The sequence below is a fragment of the Colossoma macropomum genome, unplaced genomic scaffold (genome assembly GCF_904425465.1).
Source record: "Colossoma macropomum unplaced genomic scaffold, Colossoma_macropomum, whole genome shotgun sequence".
Lineage (NCBI taxonomy): Eukaryota > Metazoa > Chordata > Actinopteri > Characiformes > Serrasalmidae > Colossoma > Colossoma macropomum.
This window is the reverse complement of record NW_023494807.1, coordinates 26,420,674-26,446,767: the sequence shown is the minus strand read 5'-3', so window position 1 is coordinate 26,446,767 and position 26,094 is coordinate 26,420,674. Positions and strand designations below refer to the sequence as shown.

The following is a 26,094-nucleotide window of genomic DNA, read 5'->3' as shown; positions in this document are numbered from 1 at the left end:
CTGGTGTTCCTAGAACAATGGACTGACCACCCCAGAGTCCAGACCTCAACATCACTGTATTTGGGATTACTTGGATAGTGAGAAGCAGAAATGCTAAACCTACTTCTAAGGCTGAACTTCGGAGGTGTGGAAAAAAAGAGTTTGTATATATACAGGGTTGGGAAACAAGTATTTGATATATGTGAAAAAACAAGCATTTCATATATGTATTTAGACATCAATTTGTATCAATTTTTATACAAAAAATACATATCTGTATTCAGTCCTACTTACAGTTAACTTTTAAATTATTGGGAAAATACTTCTAGAGTACTTACTCGCTAAATTTTAAAAATATATTCCATCTTTAAAATAAGCACCATAAATAGCTATTGTTATTATAAATAACTAGTTATTAATCTCAGTGTTACTGAGCTCTGCTAAAGCCTGAGTAGACTGATAAATCAATGTGATGATCAATTATTTATCTCAGTATTACTGAGTTCTGCTAAAGCCTGAGTAGACTGATAAATCAATGTGATCAGTTATTAATCTTAGTGTTACTGCGCTCTGCTAAAGGCTGAGTAGATTGATAAATCAGTGAGATGAGCCAGTCATTATGTAAGTAATACTGAGCTCTGCGAAAGGCTGAGTAGATTGATAAATCAATGAGATGAGCCAGTCATTATGTAAGTAATACTGCACTCTGCTAAAGGCTGAGTACATTGATAAATCAATGAGATGAGCCAGTCATTATGTAAGTAATACTGCGCTCTGCTAAAGGCTGAGTACATTGATAAATCAATGAGATGAGCCAGTCATTATGTAAGTAATACTGAGCTCTGCTAAAGGCTGAGTAGACTGATAAATCAATGAGATGAGCCAGTCATTATCTAAGTAATACTGCGCTCTGCTAAAGGCTGAGTAGACTGATAAATCAATGTGATCAGATATTAATCTCAGTGTTACTGAGCTCTGCTAATGGATGAGTAGAATGATAAATAAAAGTGATCAGTTATTATTCTCAGTGTTACTGAGCTCTGCTAAAGCCTGAGTAGACTGATAAATCAATGTGATCAGTTATTAATCTCAGTGTTACTGAGCTCTGCTAAAGCCTGAGTAGACTGATAAATCAATGTGATCAGTTATTAATCTGTGTTACTGAGCTCTGCTAAAGCCTGAGTAGACTGATAAATCAATGTGATCAGTTATTAATCTCAGTGTTACTGAGCTCTGCTAAAGCCTGAGTAGACTGATAAATCAATGTGATCAGTTATTAATCTCAGTGTTACTGAGCTCTGTTAAAGCCTGAGTAGACTGATAAATCAATGTGACGATCAGTTATTAATCTCAGGGTTACTTAGTTCTGCTAAAGCCTGAGTGGACTGATAAATCAATTTGATCAGTTATTAATCTCAGTGTTACTGAGCTCTGCTAAAGCCTGAGTGGACTGATAAATCAATTTGATCAGTTATTAATCTCAGTGTTACTGAGTTTTGCTAAAGCCAGTGTGATGATCAGTTATTAATAAGTTTGATAAGCCCCGAGCCAAAATAATGTTAAGAATTTTGTAACTTTTTTGCATGAAACATATTAATTCCCTGCCGGAAAAAAACAGCACAGGCCAGCATGCATTCCATGCTGGTCTAAGTTGGTTTATGCTGGTTTGTGCTAGCCTAGTGCTGGTTTAGCTTGACCAGCATACCAGCATCAAACACAACATTTTGCTGGTGACCAGCCTAATAACCTCCATTGCTGCTGACCAGCACACCAGCTTCCCAAACACAACATGCTGGTTTTGCTAATGTTGATTGAATAAAAATTACAACTGTAGTTTTTCCCCATGAGATCTGTCAGTATGCATTCTAAATGTATTCTGAATACGTTACTGTTTTATGCATTGCAATGGAATACACTACTGAATATATATAGGACAGTCTATTCTGTATTCAGCCATCTCTGCATTGTGTATGCTGCATGCTCAACTCTCTCTATATTTATATCCACCACCTGACGATCTTTAAATATTATTTAATCGGGAAATATGTCATTTGCATAACTAATTCACTCCAATGGTTAAAGCTGTGTGTTATTTATGAATTGACAGACTGAGAGTGAAAGCGGCCTCGTGGACAGTCGCCGGCGCGCATGCGCAGGACCCACAGATCGTTGCTGCTGCCGCTGGTGCTGCTGCTGCTGGCCGAGGTGCTGCTGCCCGGCTGACCGTAAAAGGCGGACGAAATGTGGGGACAGAGCGGCGCAGCACACGATCCGTCCAAGGAATGTGGTTAACCAGAGAGCCTCGGACACACCAAATCCTTTTCTCCTGGGTCGCCCCGTTCTGGTCCGATATGCTGTTTACTGAGGCTGTCTGACGGAGCGAGAAAAACAAGGCGCCCTTGATTTGAAGAAGAGCGACCGTTAGAAAACGACCGTTAGAATCCACAAACATGAACGTGTCGCTTCTTCCGAAGGGACCGAGGCTGGAGGTCGCTCTCACGGCGCTGGTGTGGCTGTGTGTGTCGATGTGTGTCGTGTGTTCAGCGGTGGGAGAAGATGAATTTAGCGTGGAGGTAAGACTGGCTGGCCCACAGGTTCCACCATTCATTCGCCTTCTCCTCTGTGTTTGTCAGTAACGTTACAGCGCTGAGGCGCAGTTGTATTCGCCAGCGTCTTATTCGAATTTTCCATTCCACCTTAAATGGGGCGGCCGTTACATTCTGGCGCCTCGGGTAACTAGTGGAACTGCTGCACCATTTAAGGTGGACTGGAAGATTCGGATAAGAAGCTCGCCTCAGCCTGGTGGAAAACGGCGTAGTGAGGATGGCTGTCGTTCGACTGAGACAAATTCAGTGATTTTACTGACTGTAAATGATTATAAGTGATACTCTGCTATCGGTTGAACCTTGTCTGTGATTTGTTTTTCGAAGCTACTATGAATAAATCCCCAGTGTTGAGTTTCAGTGTCAAATTCATACCGTGCTAATATTACAGCGATGATTTGACACCTATTACAATGTCCAGTAAGCACCACGATGCTGTAGAAGAACCACATTTCGTTCCCTAAAGAGCATTTCAGTGGATGATTCCTTAAAGTAAGATGTGTGAGTATGAAGAACCTTTTTAAAGTTTGAAGAACCTTATGAGGATCTGTACCAATTGAAGGTTTTCCCAAGAGCCAACTGTCCATTTGGATCCTTTATTTTCAAGACTGTAGCTAGCTAACCTAGCTAACTTAGCTCATATGACAGTGTTGAGGTAGGCTAACTATGGTGCTGAATTAATTACATATTACAAAATTATATTTAATACAGTCAACATTTTTCTTCTATAGTGTTTCTTTGACATCTATGGTCTTGAGTTAAAAGGCCTACATTCTGTATTTTTCTTTTCTTTTTTCCTCTAGATACACTGATGATGTTTGTAGTGTTGTATGTATCGAAATAAATTTTTACATGACCATTTTTAAACGTTTAACAAAATCTAACAGGCTGTTTTCGTTACTTTGCCTTTGAGAGCAATATATGTAAATGAGCTTTGTTCTAATTGGCTGCTCTGTATTGCACTCCCTATAACTTCAATGTGGATGGGCGGAGCTAAACCGCTGTGGGCTGAATAGGTGGATAAATGACATCACAAAAACATTCAAAACAGGCTTTTTTTTAAAGCTTAGTTTTCATGTATAGACTGTATGAAACTTTAATTTTCAGCTGGACACAAAATGATCAGCTGGACACTAAGTTAATTCAAAACTGGGGATTGTGCTGTGGAAGAAGGTGATGTGGGCTGAATTTATTCTATTCTATTCTATTCTGTTGGTGAATTGTCACCTAACATCATCATCATCATCATCGTCGTTAACCGCTTAGTCCAGCTAGGGTCGCGGGAGTCACCTAACATAACCCTGTTTAAATAAAACCTAACTAATCTTACAGTTCTGAATTAACATCTGCAGTTTTGAATTAGCACCTATTGAATTGTAGTGTTTTATGTACAGTGTGGAGCCTGTAGCATTAGACTACAGTGTTTATTGACGTCTAGCTGGACACAAATTAACATTATCTAAGGGAATTCAACACTGTAAGTGTTAATTCAACACTGGCGGCACTCTATTTTATTCTGTTGTACTGTATTCTTTTCTGTAACGTTCAGTCCTCCCACAGTCAGCCGCAGGCTCCTGTGCACAGCACTGCCATATCAAGTAGGTTATAGTAACGCTGTCTATGCTACTGTACAGACTTGACTGCAGTTTCTTCAGATTAAAGCCAGGCCTATACATATCCCCTCATCGTGTATGCCTTTAGATCCCGAGCTCCAGCGGGTGGGTGGACGAGGTGCAGGCGCTGCAGTGTGTGATTGCTCTGCTTCTGACCCAGACCCCTGTTCTCTCTTTTATACTGGAACGTAGGCTCTTGTACAGTCAGTCTTTTTGAATTGTGCAGATCAATAGCCAGATTTTAAATGAAAACAAGGCTGTGAACAGCTACCTGGCCTCGGTGCTGCAATGACAAAAGTGTACCACATGAAGAATTAAGGAGCTCCCTCACGTTATGTAATCCGCCTGGTTTCTTTGCCCCATATTCCTCAGGGCCAGAGCGGGCCTAAACATGACACTAAGCGCTGTTGGGTTTGCTCGGAGAGAATTTGTCATCTTCTGTTGCTGTTTGACTGGAGGATTATTGTAGTGTATTATAGCTATGCACGGGGAATACGTTACCCATTGTCGTGCTTGCACTGGGGGTTGTAGTGGGTAAGTTCCGGCACAAAAAGCCTTTTCATGGATTTGAGAGAAAAGACAGCCGTCTGAATGGACAGTTTGGTAAAAAAAGGAAGCAGTGTTTTCAGTGTGAAGTTGATTTGTCAGGTCATGCTTTGAGCTTAACATTGCAGTTGACATAATTCATTCTTACCACTGCCCCATTTGTCCTTTAAACCACACAGCAGGGGTCACCAATGACACCATAAGCATTGTGCAGTCATACACACACACAAAAATATAGTTTCAGGACGTGGGGCATACAGTATATCCCATATGTATTATATACATGCAAGTAGCTTTATGTGAAAATATCAGTTCTACATGTATTTTTTAACATATATAAGCATCTATATGCCATTATATGTCCCATATGTATAATACATAAAAATATGAATACCCCTGGACAAATTACATGTTTTGTTGATTTTCTGAACACATCCTATACAGGGAACAAACGGAAATATAGCATTTTTTCTTGTGCTGAGTTTAATGTATTGGAAAAGAATAAAACACAAAAATAAAATATAAAATATGCCATAACCCTGCTGTGTAGCACATTTTATGTTTTGTTTTTTTCCCAATATGTTAAATTCAGCAAATAAACAGTAACTGTGTATTAAAATGTGCAGAAGTGTGTCCTGTGTAGAGGAGGTGTTTATTTATTTTTATTTTCATGTAGAAAATCAACAGAGCATATAATAATATTGTGTCTCATATATGCAATATATGTAAGTATCTATATATCTTTGTATGTAATTTTATATTGTCACTGTCCAAAAAAAAACAAGTACCTCTAAAATGGAAACCTTACAGGAGATGGCAAAAACATTCTTTTCTTTCAAAGTACATTAATGTAAAGAGTTTTATTGGAGCATTTCTATTGGTCCATTCATCATGAAATTTACATGCATAGAAAAGGTAGTAAAGGACAGCTGCTGAGGTCAAATTATGCAGAAAACAAAAAATTTGCAAAAAATGAAGATATTGGTTTTTACCTATATGTTGTGAGTACCTAGTATTTATGTATAATAATATGCCTCATATATACCTATATATAAACACCTATGTGCAGAGGTGCCGCTAGGAATTTTGGGTCCTCTGAAAACTTTGTGAATGGGCGTATTGCGTCACCTTACCTTTCCCTTTGCAGAAACTGTAATAATATTGAAATGTGCCATATTTTTCATAACCCTGCTGTTTATTTTGTTATACGGTCATAATACCATTTCTCACTGAGCATCCCAACAGAAAAACAAAGGATATGTTGCACTATTGATTTATTAATTACTATACTTTGGGTTTTATTTAGACAGCTTCATCATCTCATTCCAGTCTGGTACCTGCACTCTTTAAATATGTAGCCATGCTGTTGTAACGTACAGAATGTTTCTTGGTGTTATCATGATGACATACGCATTGACATTTCATGATAAAGGTAAAAAGAAAAAGAAACATCCATTATTTCCAGTTGACTCATCAGACCGCAATACACGTTTCTACCGCGTATGAGCCCATTTCAGATGAGCTTGAGTCCAGAGAAGTCAGCAGCATTTATGGATTCTGTTGAGATGGGACTTCCAATGTGTACAGTACAGTCTTAACTACAGGTAGGATTGTTTGGATGTCCTTATCAGAAAATGTTTCCAGTATTAAAAGAAAAAAATGGGATATTTTGACAGCCTAAATCAGATCAAGTATTAATATTAAGTTGAGTCTTTACTAAAATTAAAATTCAGTAGGTAGCATTGCATAAATTGCTACCTGCTAGGTAGCCTAAGTTTGAACTTCGTGGGAGTTATCCTGACAGCCAGAGTAACTAATATTTGTAGTTTTTAAGGTTGTTAATATTTTCAACTGTAAGGAGATGACCACAGCCTTTTTACATCTTTTCATTCTGAATCTTTTCACATCTTTTCATGTCATGTCTTTGTTTTTTGCATCAAATTATGGAAAGTAGTATCAATTAGAGTATCGATAAACAGTATTGGTATCGATATCAGTATCAACGATGCCCATCCCTATTACTGACAGTGGTTTGTCGAAGCATTCCCGAGCCCGTGTGGTGATATCCATCACAGAAACATGTTGGTTTTTAAAGCAGGACCATCTGAGGGGCCGAAGGTCGCAGGCATTCAGTTGTGGGTTTTCGGCCTTGTTCTTTCTCTGGATTCTCTAAATCTTTTGATAATAATTTGCACTGGAGAGAGTGAAATATCTACAACTTTGCAATCGCTCGTTGAGGAACGTTTTCTTTTATACTGTTGGATTTTTTGCTGGTGCATGTTGCAGGCATTCATTTCAGAATGAGCGTACATTTAGAAAAATCAAGCTGATACAATAAACATGAAACTTTGGACTGTTTTTGTTTACAAACAGGTCAAAGTAGATTAATAAATTACTAATTTCTGTTTTTATTTCCATTTTACTTACTGCCCCAGCATTTTTGGAATTGGGTTTGTAAAAAAGTCAGGACATTTTTGACCTAAAAATGTCCAAAAACAAATACACACTCACACACACACACACACAGTCTTCCTTTCATCCCCCTCTTTTCTCTGTCATCCGTGTAGCTCTGTTGTCCTGTCATGTTGTCCGCTGGCAGGGTTACAGTGGTTGGCAGCAGCTGAGTTGGGAATGCACGTCAGTGGACAGTGGACAGTGTGCGTGCACGTGTGTATGTGATGAGTAAGGTGGTGGTGCATGGCTGCTCAGCAGGTGGAACTTTACTTCAGCCAGAAATAGCTCAGAGAGCGCTGGGCTCATAGAGCCAGTAGTTTATCCAGGATGCCCTCAGAGGATGGCCTTTACCCAAGGCTTTTAGTAGGTGGAACCATATTTAGCTGTGTGCTAAGCTAGTGATGCACACTGCTTGCCCAAAAGTTTGTAGACACCTGCTCATCCAACGTTTCTTCTGGAATCAAGGGTATTAATTTGCTGCAGTAACAGCCTCTACTTTTCTGGGGAGGCTTTACACTAGATGTTGGAACATTGCTGTGAGGATTTGATCGCATTCAGCCACAACAGCATTAGTGAGGTCAGGTACTGATGTTGGATGATTAGTTCTGGATCACTAACACCACTCCAACTCATCCCAAAGGTATTGGATGGAGCCCCAAAACTCCAGAGAACACAGGTCCACTGCTCAACAGCTCATTGACAGGGGGCTTTGTACCCCTCTAGCCAAAGAGGGCAGTAATTAGAAGGGATGCTTACAAAAATAAATATATAGAGATAGATAGATAGATAGATAGATAGATAGATAGATAGATAGATAGACAGTTAGTTAGTTAGATAGATAGATAGATAGATAGATAGATAGATAGATAGATAGATACAATATATGGCCAAAAGTATGTGGACATACTTCTAATTACTGAGTTTGAGTGTTTCAACTACTCCCATGCTGAAAGGTGTACAAAATCAAGCACATAGCCATGCAATCTCCATAGACAATCACTGGCCGTAGAGTGGGTCATACTGAGGCACTCAGTGACTTTAAAGTGGAACTGTCTAAGGATGCCACCTTTGCCACATGTCAGTTTGTGAAATTTCTGCCCTGATAGATCTGTCCCTGTCAACTGTAAGTGCTATTACTGTGCAATAGAAGCATCTAGGAGCAACAACAGCTCAGCCACAAAGCGCTAGACCACGCAAACTCTGCATAGTTACAGTGCTTCACTTCCCCATACCCCTGATGCTTGGCATTGGGCAAAGTGACCTAAGGCTCATGTGTGGATGCTCCATTTAATTATTTCAGCTGGAGTGAGTAGCAGAGAGGAATTGGGCAGAAGACTGTGTTATAGTAAGTCTATAGTAAGTCTTGTGCTAAGCTGTTGATATACATGAATACAACAGGCCTATAAATAATTTGGGCTTCATGTGTTAATAGTGGTCACTACTCTTTTGCCGTAATATGGACCTCGACTGCGGGAATTTATTTATGGCTCAAATACACAGCACTGGGATAGACAGGCTTTGAGTAAAGGACTATTTTAAAAGTCTATAGATAGAGGTTGTCTTATCTAGGATAAGCATCTATGATCTCTTTTAATGCATCTGCATCTGGGAGGGTTTTGGAGTCCTTTCATTATTAGTTTAGCTAACCTGCTTTTTACCAACAAAACAAATCAGATGCATTGTGTCTTACAGGCTTCAAAGCTTATGTCACACAAAAAAATACAGCTGACTAAAGACATAAAATGCAGATAAACAGAATATTTGGCTCAACAGTGGAAAGCAGGTGGAGAAAGGGAGAAAAGAAGAGAAAGAGAGAGAGTGAGCGAGAAAGGATTAACTGGTACATATCTGAGGCTTTGCAGCTGGATGCTTGGTGCTTTGGCAGCTGGTTAGCGGGCAGACAGCTGTGGAGCAAGCTGATCTGCTTTCGGCCAATTCTGATTCTGAATTCACAATTGGCCAGTTCTGATAGCGACCTCTGGCCGACTTGCAGTCCCCAAGCTAGGGAGCTCTGCTTGGCGATGATGGCAGATAAAATGTGGTTGTTAGCGCTAACTAGTTCTCACTGAAGAACGTGGCAGTTCCTTTGTTTGTGTGGAAACAGCAGTGGCTAATGTTCGGCAGCAACACCATTTTGCTACACTGCCTCGTGTAGCTGCCTGCATTGATTGGCGGTTTTGCTGCAAGATGCAAACGAGAGTGGAGAGGGAGAGAGAAGAAGCAGGCTGGGTGCTCTGAAGGAGAATTGGCATGTGGCTTTATTTTCTGTAGGGATGTCCAGCTTAGGTTTTTTGCCCCTGATCCAAAGTCATTTTAAATAGAGTATCTGCTGAAACCAAGTCCAATCTGATATTTATTTTTCATAGATTTTACAGCGGCACAGTGCCCACTTGAAGTACAGCACAGTTTGCAAAACCAGTCTAGTTATGGTAAGATATAATGTAGATATTCTGCGTGTGGCATACTAAACTGGCTACCTTTTTGAAATGACCACATTATGTTGTTTTGAATTCTCTACTTTTGCATTTTAAGTTGGTGTAACATGCGCAAAGTAGCCTTCTCCTTTTTCTCGACTTTAAATGCGCTGTTACTTTTACTGCTATGTTTACTTTTTAATTTTATGTGCAGTTAGTTTAACTGTGTTTTGAATAGAAATAGAATAGAATTCAGAACCACTGGCCAACTGTGTTTGCGCACAGAGGAATTAGACCTCCGCATTTAACCCATCCGTGCAGTGAAACACCCACATAGATGCACACTAGTAAAGGCACACAAACTAGGGGGCAGTGAGCACACTTGCCTGGAGGGGTGGGCAGCCCGATCCATGGGACCCAGGGGTTGGGGGTTGAGTGCATTCAGTCACATCCTGTTGGCTCAGGGGATTGAACTGAAGACCTTCCGGTTACAAGGTTGGTTCCCTAACCTCCAGCCCATGACTGCCCCCAACAAAGTAGCTAGCATGACCACGCTTGATTTTTTGAGATTGCCATTTTACGTTGTCTTGAATACATGAATACATGCGCAAAGCAGCCAGATCCCTTTTCTCAGCTTTGAATGTGCTGGTAAGTATTTTGGTTCATTTAATATGCAGCTAGTTTAACTATGTTTTGACAAAGGCGGCTAGCATGACCGCAGTGGAAAAACTGGCATTATGGATTATAAGTGTCCTTTGGGCTGTTTTTATTTTCCTCTTTAAAGTAGTTCCACACTGCAGACATTTAACACGTAATGACACCCCTTGTTTTAGACAAGTCCAACCGTGGTTCAACTTTGAAAGATGCTCAAAAATGGTAGGGACAGTTTGGATTTATGAAGGAAAGCAAGTGGACGCTACGACCCAAAAAATTGCATTGCCTCATTTTTAATGAGATTTGCTGTGGCAGTTTCTCACACAGCTAACATTAAGCACATTAAATAGGAGATTGACAACAATTTGGTTAACTTATGTCTGTGTTCTCTCAGTCTGCTTCTCATATGAACCTCATATTTGTTCAGCGCAGCCCAAGGCATGTAGTGTCATCAGGGGGCAGTAACAGTGGTTGACTAATGTGGCACAGGCCGGGTTTCCATTCAAATGCTTTGCAAATGATATGCACATTTACAAAATTTCAGCAGAAAAAAGTGTTTCCATCCACTACAGTTGGGCAAAGAAACGTCAGGTCTTCAGATGACGTAGGCTATCATGATTATGGGCTGCATCAAAATGAGCAAGACGGAGAGATTTAAGTTAAGTTTTTGCTTTAAGCGGAATAATCTTTACAGTCATTTGCCATCTTTTTATGGCCGTGTTGTTTGCAGTTCAGAGATGCCAGGCAGGACAAGCAAAGGCCCACCTAATGCCACTCCAATGACGTCCAACTTGCATCTAGGATCACAAACCAGACAATTCTGGGAGCACGTTGTGCTGAGCCATTTTTCAAGAAAGCTTTAGAATAGCATTTCAGAATATTTAAAGCAGCCTTCAAGAAGTTGTGCGCCACAATCGGACCATCTGTAGGAATCACGGAATCATGTGACTTATAGCTTGATACATCATTGTTTATTTGGAAAACTGTTCACCATCACTTCTTTTTTCGCGTTTCAGCTTTAGCGATATTCTAACTTTTCCACCTCGTCCTAGCGTACAACTGTTTTGTGATATTTGGGTGGTTTTTTTTATTTTCCAATTAGGTTGTTCCAGTTGTACTCCAGCCTAACTGCAGCCTAGTCTTAAACTGGCAGGCTTATCTAAACTGGATTGTTGTTTCCTAATTTAATTTATTTGAGGGGGCACTGTGCCTATCATTTACAAAAATACAAATATCAGATCAGACTTAGTTGATAAGAGTAGGCCTGTGCTGGTAATAGAATCCTTTTATTCAGATATGGAGATATGGAAATAACTGTGGTATTGTTTTGTTTGCTTTTCCTTTCATTTGACAAAGATGACAAAGTTTAAGCTTGAACACACACATTATCACTTGAACTCACACATTATCATTGCTCCCACATTCACTTCAGAGTTAGGAACTGTCTCAAAATTACCGCCAATAAATGAGTTTTTACTGTCCCTGGAGGCTGTTATATAGTAACTCAGTTAACCGTCACTAGCACAGGCCTACTCCATATTAAAGGTCTCACATGCAAAAACACTTCAGTAAATATGCGTTTAACAAGTTAGATTTCATATTTCTTTCAGAAAATATCTGTCTGTATGTTTGGCTTGAGGTAGAAGAGGGGAACCTATTGAAAAGAATTTTTCAGGGACCCTACCATGTCCTTGTAAAAACCTGTCTAACTATTTACTCACAGAACATGTTAGACCTATCTGTCTTGATGACAGCTCCTCTTCTGTCAGCAAGAGGACTCTATTTCAAGACATATTGAACCCATATATATATATAAATATATATATATATATATATATATATAACACACAGGCATTCCCATTTGGAAAACAATATATACCAAATGTATGAAAATGGCCAAAAATATAATTGTTAAATGAATTTTTTTAAATGCATTTATTTGTATTTGTTATCATATTTTTTCAATTTTATATAGCTCTAACACAGGTTACAGATATGACTAAATATACATGAACTGAATGAATGGTACTGACTTTGCATTAACCATTATACATATGTGGTAAGACTTTGGCCATGTTAAAGGCTCATTTGCTTATACTTAAATTTTTTAATAAAAACAAATGGAACGCAAATTAATTTCAAAAGGAATTCCAAACAGTAAGGTGCATAAGACAAGTATCTTGGCTATTTTAATACATTTTCAAATGTATCTGATGAATATATATGTAAAAACGTTTATTTTTGTATGGTATATTAATGTGTAATATCTTCCCAAACACTTTAAAATAAATATACTATATGGTTACTATGGCAGTGTATTCTGAAATACAGTTTAGTATTTGAAATGGTTTTCAACATGGACTGCAATGCATTTGAAATGTATTTCAAATATATACAAAAGGTCCATATATTTTCCATATGGCTTATGTTGGACATTTTGCCACAGTGTTTACTTGAGTTGTCATACATGACATTGGTGAAATGCTAGTCATTCCTTCAAGAGTTTTTTTTATGTCATTCTCACCATCTGGCACACGTAAGCTTCTGTAGCTTCCTCACACTGCTAATTTTCATGTTGTCATTAAATGATGAGATTTAGGCAGGATCCAGCGGAGAGCGACATGACAAAGCACTTTGAACACTGCAGCAGCAGGCTGACTAGCTAAACATTTATCTCCATACAAAATGTGATAAGATGAAATGTTGGACATGGATAAACGTCAGGTTGTGTCCAATTGCTCATTCCTTTTGTCGAAAGAATGAAGCTTGATTTTTGTAAAAGCCTCTGCTTATCCACTTAGCATGACTTTGTGCCTCATTTCTATGCAGGACTATCTCTCTCATTTGAAGATGGCCTGATTGGATGCAGACTCAGGAAGGCTATTTAAATTTTATATGAACTGGGGGGGTGTTGTGTAGCCTGTATTACGACACAGCCTTTTGAAATGCATACAGAGATGTAGGCCATCTGTAAATTTGTGCTTTTTGCATTATACTGCACTCAAACTGGCAATGAGACAAACAGCCCTGCTTTGGGTTCTCTGTAATTATGCTTACAGTCTGTGTTTGCCAGTTTTGAGACTAACAGACACTTCTATACATGTATAAAGACAATAAACTTGAATTCAGCTGAACTAAATTACAAATAAATTGAGCTATCCATGCTCTGCCCACAAAACAAGTACAGAATGTTGGCAAAAATCCTATTTAACCCAGTCTCACCTAGACTTGGGGACACGGCAAGCAAATTTAACCCCTGAAATAGCCAGGGCCCGCGGCAGGCCTAACGTTTAATTACACAATTCTATAACCTAAGAATAGCTCAACCAGTTTGCATTGGAGACCCTGTAATTACTGAATAATAAGCCTGACTATGTAGCCTATTAAGCCTGGGATTTTAAGGGGTTAAGAACTAACATAAAGGAAAAACATCTGTGAAGGATCTCATACTTTATTGTATGTCAATGTGTTATAACAGCACTTCAGAGCACCTTCAAAGTGTCCTTGTTTATTCATAACAACAACTTTTTACCTTGGAATCTGATAATAGATCGACTAGAGTTTTGTTTGAAGAATTTTAGGGCTGGACCTAAATATTTGACTATTCAGATATTCTTTTGCTGGGTAGGTATTTTGTTTTTAATTTTGGGATTCGGGTCTTTTTTTGGCTATATAAAGGCTATCAGTAAAGGCAAACTGCAAAATACCGTAATGTTTGGAGTTCTTGGAAACTTAGACTCAAGGTAATTGTGATGCATGCCACTTTGTTTCTTGTGGGGTGATTTTGTTGTAGCCCTGTTTTGTAAATTGACTTCGCCTACACGTCGCACAAAAACAATGGTCTGTATTTGGTTATACTGCATGTCAGTCAAATGGCTGTCAAAATGTTGTATGGACAAGTCAAGCAACAAAATGCACCAACACCAAACCCAATCAGTTTGACCTGCCTACAAAATGAATATCATTTGATTATCAACTCTGGAAGACCCACCACTCCACCCTTGTTTAGGCTCCTCAATATAGTATTCCTTGTATGAATGAACCTAAAACAGAAAAACATTACCATTTCTTCTTTTTAAAAAAACTGAACTACTGACAGCGCGGCACAAAAAAATCTGAGCAGTAATTTCTCTTTAGGTTGAGTAGGATTTTTGAAAGTGTTCTATAAAGCTGGAAAAAAAGCTTTTTTCCAAACTTGCAACTGTTGGTACAAAAAACAAAACAAAACAAAATAAAAACACATTTGTGGACGGAAGCTGAATAGGTCATAGAATGGACCGTTTGCGAAATTATGACTGACATGCCTCTTAACCAGTCACAGTCATTTCTAAATGTTCCTTCCACCATCCAGCAAAGGAAAAATGACAGAACTCTTCAGAACAAACCTGCAGTGAAAATGGTGGTGGCAGTAACTTAGTCAGAATTCTTAAAGTAAGAACATTGTTTCTTAAGATGAATATTAATACAATGATACACATACTATTCTTTGTAGTGTTTCATTAAAATTAGCTAAAATACCTCATGTAGAAGACGACAAGTCCTTATCCAGCATTGCTCGGGACTAACATTAGCATTAGCTCCTCTGAAGGGGCAGCTTCTGTTGCTTAAACTTCTTTCTTATTAGACTTGAAAACCTGCAGCTTCAATGACAAGTGACTACATAACTTCCCTGGCTTTGATTAATGTAATTTCCATTTCCAGCATCCATTTTCTGTTTGCTTTATTGTATATTTTGTTAGCTCTCAAATATGTGTGTCCATACTGTGCTTCTAAATGCTCCTTTGAGCTACCAAACCTTTTCAGTGTTAAACCAGGTAGGCTGATTTTGACAGATGAAGCAACTAAAGGAGGTGGGAATTCTCAGAATTTTGCAAACCGTCAGTTACATTGAATTACATTATATTGATTACAATAGTTGAATATTAGCACAGTGAGTTTAGGACCTTGAGCTGTGTTTTCCTGTTGCAGGAGATGGACAGAAGCTATGAAGGTCACCACCATTCTAAACCACCCTGTGAATAGAAAGGCCTTGTTCATTCTGTTGCACTTTCTGTTGCACAACAGCCCTGCTTTCAAACTGTGATGCCAGCTATTGAGGCTAACATGATTTTTACTCAATGAGAGTGTGCCTATTAATGGTTTCCTAAAAAATAGATGTTTGTTTTGCAGTTGATTGGCTGTGTTATTTGTGGCTAAATTGATAAAGCAGGTGTTCCTGGTATTTATTTGAAATCTGTGTACATACTGTATTGGGTAGAATCACTGTGTACATATTGTACTGGGTAAAATGATTCTTTATTGGCTCTGAGTGCCTGCGTTACTTGTGTGTATTTAAAGCGAGTGGGCCAGGCTGCATGACTGAGACGTGCTGTGGATCTGACGACAGCGCTGACTGCATGTATGGCTCTCACCATGGTAACACTCCTCTGTGTATCTAGACACAAGCCAAACCCCTGCTGCCTCTGCGTTTTCTCCTGATGAATTATTAAAAGGCAGAAGTAATCAGCTTCTCTCGCTCTGCTATAGGCCTAGATGTTATGTCTCCTGCTTGAGAATCAATGTGAAGCTTAAGCACTGCACCATTAACAAGAACTATAAAGAATGGCATGTACACATTGTGTCCTTTGCCTTGAGGTTTAGTATTGAAATGGCATATGTTATATGGCATTAATATTCAAACTCTAAGCTGAAGCTAAGCCAGTTAAATGAATTGCCTGTGTCAGCTGTGGAACAGCCCCATCCTTTTCACCCCTAATCACAACAACCTCCTTATTCCATATAAAAGATATTCTTTATTCTTGCCAAAGACATGTTGATGGTGATTTATAGTTACCAGTCTCAGAACAGCTCATTAGACTAAGCTTGGACTCCCCTGTCTACTTTAGCCAATTTGATTTAAAAAAAAAAAGGTTTGATTCAGATAATTATTTGAAAAATCTACCAGCCTGTGGGTCAATATAAACTGAAGTTAAATGAACTCCCAAACCTGACATATACGCTTGGTAGGAAATGGTCATTTTTTAAGGGTCAGTTATCCCACCTCTGACTGAAATTCAGGGGGCATTTATACACAAATGGAGGCACTTTGTGAAATGTTTAAAATAACCCAAAATAACAAATTAATCGGTATACTTTTTGATTATTGAAAAGAACAGTGTTTATTTATGGTTTATTTGTCACAAATAAATTGGCAGACATCATCTTGAGACCCCATGTTTATTACAAATTGAAGCTGTTCTATAAACTTTTGTGTTCACTGGCTCCATAAGGTATGTAGTGCTTGGACCCCGATGATTACCACCCCTTGGACCCCGATGAATGCCACTGGGAGTTTCGGCCAAACTAAGTGGAATCTGATTGTCTATGTGCTAACAATAATTTACACATATGAACCGTTTTTTGTCCACCATGTGAAAACTACTGAAGAAAGAAACCTGAATATTTGTAAAAATAAAACCTCTCTATTCAAGAAACGTAGCTGTCGTTTCATGTTTGGATAACGTTATCTTAGTTCTGATTGAACTAATTACTGTGAATTGCTGCTTTGCTATGTTTGGGCTAAAGGAGCAAACCCCCCCACCCAACACAAAAAACGTTTAAATCCACATGACATATTCAAAACACATGAGTTTTCATGTATAAGCACTAAAATGTCATGTATCAAAAATGCAGACTGCGTTTTGTTTTTGAAGATTTGCCTGCTGGGTATTTTGTTTCTGATCTGATAGGACTCAGGTATCCTGTAGATGTAGTCAATGCATATTAAAGTCAGACATGAGTATGGCATACCAGGTAGACTGTGAAATACAAGCCGTGAGTTGTTTCTGAAGACATTCTGTGGCAGAGGAAACAAATCTAAACCGTAATATCATATCTCACGGTTGGTATGATAATGCGGATGCTCATGACACTCAGACTGTGGGTAGGGGGTAACTTACAGCCTGAGGAATAAGTCGCCCATCACGACTCCATTTTTATTATAGTGGTGATGCAGGAATTTAAATACCAATAAATAAAACATTCTCTTCACAAATCTAAAATAAGGTTGCATGTATGTCAGATATGTTGCAAATAGACTTGTTAGGGGTATTTAACTCTGGTCCTGGTAATTCCCCTCTTCAAACAGACCCTGGCAATTAGCAGATGAGTGGAATCTCATGTGTTTGAGAAGGGAAAAACTGCTCTGAGCCAAACTGTGCTGAGCACTCGTCCTCCAGGACCAAAATTCAATATTCCTCACCTATCAGAACGTCTTGAATATTTGTTTTAACAATATTATGTTAAATATGTGGCATATGTTTCAGCGATGTCATAATTTTATAATTTTTTAATATGAATAAACATAGAGGTCTGCTTGGGCATGAAATTGAGGCCAGACACTGTACCTGTGACTTGGAGACATACCTGGTACTGCTAAAAAACCCGACCCAATCCCATTTGCATGTGCTAACAAAGAAGGATTATCTCATATTTACAGAGTTTTGCAGAGTTTTGTTACTAAGTGCTTGAGTTGATTGGCAGAAAATGTCATGCTTGGATAAACGGATATTTTACCTACTGTATTTTATTAACTGTATTTATTGTCCGTATATTATTGTGAAATTGCTGATTGTATCTGGCTGAGAACATCATCTACCCTCCTCTAATCAACCGTTCCACTGTCCTAAAGTTTCTCTTGCTACTGCGGCTACTGCAGAAATGCTTAATAGCGCGAAAGAGAACATGCAAAAATTGCAAAAAAAGAAATGTGTGAAGGCGTGCATCCTTCAAATAAAAACAAATGTACTGTCCAAAAAATTGCTCATTAGAAAACAAACCCAAGCCCGATATTTTACTTGAAAGTTCAGCCTGAAACCCAGTATTACGCCTATATGCAATATAAGACCTACATGGAAAGGACTGTTTTTATACTTATATGACTATTGTAAGATCATGATGACTAATATGCAGTATTTTCCACAGGTGTAAAATATACCTGGCAGGCATTTCGGGGGGTTATGATGGTGGTGGTCATATTCTATATATAAACGTTAGGGCTGCAAATAGTAAACATTTTGATATTTAGTTATTAATATGAATTAACTGACTAATACTTAAATAATTGGCTTAAATATTGTCTGTAAATGTGTAAAACTGTAACAATAAAATGTTTGGCAATGTGCTAGTTCATGAGCTCTGTGTGAACAGGTTTCCAGGACGAAGGGATGGCATTTTTCATTTTCATGTCATAATGGCTAGCGAAATGTGTTTTTTAAGCTAATTAACCAGTTGTACATAGTTAGCTACCTGATGTATATAGCACTTTGACAGGATGGGCTGCCAAATGTTTAGAAGTAGCTGGTATATTTTTTATATATTTTTTAATGAACAGAAACTAATATGGCTTAGAATGGTGGTAGTGATTGAACATGAGGAGCTTGAGTGATGTTTGTAAGAGTAATGTTAGCTGTTTCTGTCAAATCACTTACAGTGTGAACTGCATGTTCTCAGGATGGAGTTTGGTTTATCAGAACACAAACATGAAGGGAAAGCTAATGTTTACTGACCGTTTTTCTGCTTCAAAATTGACGTTTTCTTTTCCAGTGGTTGAAGGTCATGTTATGCTTCTGTGGAAAGATACGACTTGCATATGTTGACTACTTTATCCTTCATTTAAAAAAATGATCCCAGACTTTATTTAACTTTCAGCCATAACTGTTCTTTTTCTTTTACTATCTGCTCACAAAGGTATGACACTAAGGCCCAATCTAATTTCTTTTTTTACCCCTACCCCTTGGGACAACCCTCAAATTAAAAAAAAATAAAACATTGCTTCATTAACAGGCTACTAGCAGTGCTCTGTAGGCGACCTGGCCCGTCTTCAGTGATAGCAGAGAAGGGAAAAGTTAAGCAACCTCACTGCTGTGCTTTAGTTACGATTAGGGCATCATATGCCTTCAAAGAGGGGGATATGACAGTTATTTATCATCGCCCACTGCTAATTCGTTGGTGATATAAAGCTGAAGTCAGATATTCATCAGCTTCTTGTTCAAATTTTTCCGTTCTACCTTTAAATGGTGCAGCAGTTACATTCTGGAGCTTCAGGCGTCAATACTGCTGGACTATTTAAGGTGGAATGGGAAAATTAGCTAGCCAGCTACTGAGACATTAGCATGCTATTAGCGATTTTTCATGCTTTTTACGAAAAAAACGACCATAATACATTGAAAGGACATTAAACTAAGATAATAGAATGGTTATCGTAATTTTCTAACGCAGAAAATACTTACATTTGTGGATTTCTTTGGTCACTCACGCAGCCGTTTGGAGTGAGTCTCTGAAAAACCTCAGTTTGGAGGGCCATGTAGCCCTAACACTTAGCCCTACCTCTCTATCTCAACAAAAATTGGGACACCCTAACCCTATACGTGAACGCGCAAAACAGAGGGCTAAGGGCTAAGTGGTAGGGGCAAGGGGTAAAATGGGATTGGGCCTAAGTGAACTGCTGCCCTCTTCAGGTTAAGTTGTTATCTCACTCTAGGTTGGACAACACTTTGAATAATTGAATAATTGTTGAATTTAATCAAGCTGAATTTAAGTGGAGTTTAATCAATGTTTCTTTTCAATATTGAGGCAGTAAATATAACATTGAGATGTGAATGTTTCATCTGACACTTTTTCTCTTTTCTTTATTTGCCAGGCTTGGTTAGAGAGGTATGGCTACCTCCAGCATACTGAACCCTACATGGCTGTCCTGCGCTCAGCCCAGACCGTGCATTCGGCCATTGCTGCCATGCAGCGCATCTACGGTCTTAATATCACAGGCAGTTTAGACCAGAACACTATAGCGTGAGTAAACACAGACACACACTGTCCTAAGGCACTCAGACGTGTTGCTGTGAATGTGCTGATTCTAATCAATAATGTAGGCCTTCCAGCAATAAATCATCAAATGTTTACCTTCATTAGAGCTCAGAGAGCCAGATGTACCTACAAGCACAGATGCATCAGAATATGCCTTGATGCCACCACAATTTATGCTCATAATCAGTGGCAGCTGATGCTTTCTGACACACAGGTGGAGATAATCTATTGGTAAAAAATTACTAATAAAGTACAGTTCAAAACTTTGGAATCTTTGGTCATATTAAGGTTCTTAGAAGATGTAGATCGAAATATTAGAAACTAGACACTAAAACATAAAAACATAGTTTTATTGAATATTTCAGTTATTCTTGGTATTATTCTTGGATTATGAATAAATGCTAGTAATTAATATAATGTAATGTAAATATGAATAAATGCTAGTAATTAATATAATGTAATTATATGTTTTGATTTATTTTCTGTCAAGTTATCTGCCTCGAGATTTGCTCACCACTTTGGGCACGCAAGCCATTGTGAATATTAATTGATATAATTCAGGACATGGCACTGATTTTCTTCTTGGTTTATTTTTTCTTTTTTCAGATTCTCTGTTTCCTACTAATCATTTTAAACCTATGAAAGTGCACAGGACCAACATATTAGATTCATTTTATACATTTAACTGCAACCGATTGGGTTTTATTCTATTGAAAACATTGATTCCAAGCTTTTAAATGTCTGTTTTGATCTATTTTGCATTTATCTATTATATCTGTTGTTCCTCTAAAATCAGGTTGACAACATCAGCAGTGTCTCTTTAAAAAGCAGCTGTAGCTGCTTAATCACACATTCACAAATTGGTATTGGCAGCTCGTTTCAAAATCCTGCTCCACCAGTCTCCACCGGTCATCACATACAGAAGCTGAGCTTCCAGGTGTGAGACTCCTAGTGAAGCCTAGTGTTCGAGCGGGACCCAAAATGACATTGTAAAAGCATCCAATAAACGTTGATCTTGGCTTCACAAAAAACATGAATTTGAATCTGCCATTGATTCGTATTGAAGCCTGGCTTCAGCAGGGGTCCATGGGATGTGCTTCCAGTGGCTTCCACAAACAAATCCATGTAGACTGTTCTGTCTATCAGACGCAGCTTGCATTATTAAACAAGCAGTGCCAAAATACTGAACTGCAGTTTGAGTGATGAGTACGACAGAGATGTTGTCATTGTCAGTTCCATGTTATGAGTCCCATTTGTGCCTGAAACTGGTGCAGAACATCGGGACCCGATTGTTTAAATAGACAAATTCTTCTGTAGCAAGTCGTATGTAGATGATATCAGATACAGTGTTCATGAGGTGACTTATCTGACATGTTTAAGCCATAGTGTCAGTGCTTTTATCTATACCTGCTGGTGATGTAGATGAGGGTGCCAAACTGATTCAAGCAAGGAAGCACTGGTGCAAATTCAGAGGGATGTGGAGCATGTCTTCCCCACTTTTTGAAATTGTGCAAGATCATTTTAGGGGTCATGGAATGGTTGTTGAAAAAAGTACATAGCTGATTTGCAAAATAGCTGTCAAATATCAATTATTATGTAGCTGTCAATTACATTTAAAAAAATTTACTTAAGCCAAAAAAGACTTTCTTTTATTTAGTTTGCTAGAATATTTATAATGCAGATCATACAATACATTTTATTAGTGACTCAGTGCAATTATGTCAATACCAATGCAGTAAGAAAAAACATTGTAATTGGCAACAAAATGTAATCTCTAAAATCTTTGTATATGTAGGATAGCTATATTATTTGTGTTTGTGTTTTTAATATTTTGGCGTAAAAGGATGCGAAAACAATATAGTGTAATGGCAGGCGTACATTGTTTACCCAGTTTTATGTTTAAATTGCTCCATGTAAGCTACAGTCGTGTGCAACAGATTGAACTCCTCTGGTCAAATTACATGTTTTGATGATTTTCTAGGTGAAATTAGGTTTTAACAAGAAAAACTAAAATCTGGTGTTTTTTGCTACATTTACTTGATAATTTCTATTTATTTGCTGAGTTTAATATATTGGAAATAACCAAAACATACCTTAGAAAATGCACTATAACTTTTGCACAGGCCTCATTTTATGTTTTTATTTTTTGTGCATTGAAATTTGCAGAAGTGTGTTCTCTGTAGAGGATGTGCTATTTCTGTCACTTAGAAAATCAACAAAACATGGAACTTGGCCACTCAAACTTTAGCACATGACTGTATTGACTCCTGACGTTGGTTCTCCGCCAACTTGTCAGACTAAATTTGCACCCCTGCAAAAAGAGACAAGAGTTGACAGTCCATTTGTGAGTGTGAGAGCATTTTCAGGTTCAGACAGCCTCAAGATGGAGGCTTTAAGCTTAAGAATAAAATTACTCTGTTCACTTCACTGGGATTTTTTTCTGTATTTCAACTTTTGCCCCTAAACAGGATGCAGGTTTCATATATGAATAAGGAAAAATAGTTTTTTTTCTTGTTTTTTTGTTATAAGCCCCTTCTTATTTGTTATATACAGTTATACATGTCTTATACATTTGAATTCAGCTCCAGTGTTCAAAAAACTATAATGTAAAACCAAATTTTAAAATCTTGGCCTGTTTGTGTACCAGAATAGTTGTATTTTAATAACACAATTTTTGAATATTCTGTGTATTCCTGAATGAGAAGAATCAGCATATGAACTCCGTAGCTTAGATGCCAGAAAAGAGGTTCTACTTTATTAGCTCTTATTGACATTGTACACCAATCATTAGGTGTCACATAGTGGTGCCAGATAATTGATTTGCATTGTCTGACACGCTGGTCTTTGGAGTGTCACACTTCAATTTGTTTTCGTGGTGTTTTTTCCCCTCACAGCTGGATGAAGAAGCCGAGATGTGGAGTCCCAGATCAGGTCAGGAGTTCTTATAGCTCGCGTTCGCGGAAACGACGCTATGCGCTCACTGGTCAAAAGTGGCAGCGCACGCACATTACGTACAGGTGAGCGAGAGATCCATAAAGACAGTGTTACAACAGTCATGCTCTGTCTGGTTTAGAGACTGTTAAACTTACATGAGCTTAGAGAATGGTGGTCTCTGTCCTTATTTCTGGAGGCCATTGTCCCATTCCAGCATAGATGCATAGGCTGACCACTGAAGTATGTATGGGCCAGATTTGTGTGCGACATACCCCCTTGTATATGAATATGTTACGGCATTGTAAAGTCTTTCTTAGCTATGAAGGACCAACTGAGTGAACCAATTCGCTACAGCGCCACCCAGAGGCACACCAGTGCAGCATCTCTATTTAGTTAAGTATACCAAAGGTAGAAGTTCGCCGATTGGTGAGTGAAGTAGCTAAACAATGACCTTTCCCTGAATTTGTATTGGAGTGTCTATTTTTTTCTAACGGACAGCATAACTTCATTTTCAGGAACCCCCCAGAATTTTGAATTTGAGACATTCAGGGGCTCCAAGGGAGGTTCCGGACCCCCTGTAAATAGTTTCTGGATCAGAAGAGATACCACTTTAAATTGCAAATGAGATGTGAACGCTTCTCTGAGGAGGAATTTGATCGCCCAGGTGGTCATATGTGGTTTGTGTCAGAAATATAACAAATAACAGGGGAAGTTTTTATGTGTGAATGAGGTAAAGATGTAGACAGTGCTTTGTAAAATTCAGAGGCCACCATTTCACTTATTTAATTTCCAGCCAAATGGCAGATAAGTACAATTAATTTATTTTTGAGTGTCAGGAAAAAGCAGAAAACAGAAAATTACACAGAAAATTACACAAAAAACTCCAAAACTGAAAGTTCAGCTGTAGAGATTGGTTGTTGCTTCACACAATCCAAGTAATCCCAGTTACTAATTTAGACTCAAAAGTTCATAAAGCTTTACTCCACATCTCAGATGTCCCGTTTCCATGTTCCAGTGCAAATATTTTTCTTCCCGATACTCCGGTTTCCTCCCACAGTCCAAAGACATGCAGTCATGCCAATTGGACAGGCTAAATTGCCCCTAGGTGTGAGTGTGTGTGTTTGGATGTATATGTCTGTCTGCCTGCCCTGCGATGGACTGGCGACCTATCCAGGGCGTATCCTGACTTTCGCCAAATGACCACTGGGATAGGCTCCAGCGGCCCACCGCCGAACCAGAAGGAAAAGTCGGTTTAGAAAACTTTATTATCTGTTCTTGTATTGTGTTCATGTGGTGCTTCCTGGTGGGAAAAATAGTGTTTCTGATAAAATCAAGACCTCTTGAAAGCACTATTAATGCTAAGTGCTTAGTGGTAAAGGCCAGAAATAGAGTCTTGACAAACTGTTCTCCAGAGTAGTTAGGACAGACACACATACAAACCAGCGGTCAGAAAAAACTTCAGCTCTTCTGCCCCACGTCTCACACTGCAATGGAGACATAGTGAAGCATAAAATAACCTGGAATATTGACTCTTTAACCTTCAAGGAACCTGTTTTAATTTCCTGGAGATTACGCTCTGAAGGGCTGGGAGGAAATAGGTGTTCTCACCTCAATTTAGAATTGCCTGGTTACAGCAGGTGATAACGGAAATGATTTATTCAAATCCATTTTTTTAATTGATGGGACAACTATGCAAATGGAATGTAAATGAGGCCCAGGCCTGTCAGGCGGGAACGGTCTGCTGACAGGTCTCTAAAGAGCGAGAAGTGAATGGAGGAGCCAAAGGAGATTTTCTGTTTCTTTCTGTCTGTCAGCGAGAGATAAAGACTTTAATGTGCAAAGTTCAGCAAATCTGCCGTCCATGGAAGGGCCACTTCGGAGAGTTCACTTTTGAGCTTTCGGAAATGCGGGCAGAAAAAAAGACTCCTATCCTGTTTCTGAGTTGTTTTCTCATTTTACGTGGCAGTCCATCTTCTTAATGGCTCCTGTTGGGTGTATATAGAGGTCGGCCTTGGGCTATTCCAGTCCAACTTCCTGGTTACTTTTATAATGATTAGAATAAAGATTTGGAAAGAGGCAGCCGGTCCTGGGTCAGCAGCAAAAAATCAATGCCCTGCGTTCTGTTTTAAAGCAGTGGTAAGATGCAATACCAGCCCTGGTCATATTCTATCTGAGTGACCTACTCTGCAGTGGCACACTTATTGATCATTCTCAGATTGGCTCGTTCTGTGTGGATGTAATTAGGATGTAGGTTATTTATCTGGATTTAGAGCTTGTTAAATTGCTCCCTAATGGTACAACTGTAAGTCATATGAAATTGAAATGCAAAAGCCCTGAAGTGCATGAGGGTCTATGATGCTGGGGCTGCCAGGTCGATATTAGCCATAAGCACGATCTCAGCAAATCAGCAACAGGGATTGTACAGTACTGTGCAACAGTCAGAGACCACCCTTCATTTAACTTCTAATCAAAATGTCCCTTAAATATAAATTATATTAAATTATATATATTAATCATAAATTAATTAACCAGCAGCTTTTTTGTTTGATTTGCAAGTTTTCTATTCCTGTTCTCATTGAGGCTTCTTGATAGCTACACATCCTTTCAGACCCATAGCGCTGAGTTATCTTCTCACAGTGGAAGGATGGACAGAAACACCTGCGGATGTTTTCAGACCTGAAGCAGTTTGATTTTCTCCTCTCTCTCAAAGATGAAAGCTTTAAGTGCTGTTTATCTGATGAGGACAGTTTTGGTGTCTATCAGGTCTTGCACAGTTGTTAGGAGTCCCATTTTCTTTTAAAAAGAATCAGCTTTTAATCATTGTTTGAACTCCACTTTTGGAACTCCTGCTTATTCACTTATTTTCCTTTGACTTTCCCTCTTATATCTACCTCAGAAAGATCTCCTGAAAATGAATAACTTTACTTTATGGCTATTTGGACTGAAAATTAAATTAATGTAAGGGTGGTCTGATTTGCACAGTACTGTACAACAACATTAGGTTTCAAAAGACCAAGTGAAAGAATACACATATATGCACTGAGTTTATTAACT

At 38.6% G+C, this 26,094-nt stretch overlaps 1 protein-coding gene across 1 annotated transcript in view; it reads left to right on the top strand.

The window, feature by feature from the left end:
- The first annotated feature begins 2,222 nt into the window (after positions 1-2,222).
- mmp16b (matrix metallopeptidase 16b (membrane-inserted)) overlaps positions 2,223-26,094 on the top strand; it is a 37,783-nt gene continuing 13,911 nt past the window's right edge. The window contains exons 1-3 of the mRNA XM_036556664.1: positions 2,223-2,552; positions 19,943-20,091; positions 23,001-23,123. Coding sequence (XP_036412557.1) covers positions 2,430-2,552; positions 19,943-20,091; positions 23,001-23,123 — 395 coding nt within the window. The 5' untranslated portion in view covers positions 2,223-2,429. The remainder of the gene's footprint in view (positions 2,553-19,942; positions 20,092-23,000; positions 23,124-26,094) is intronic.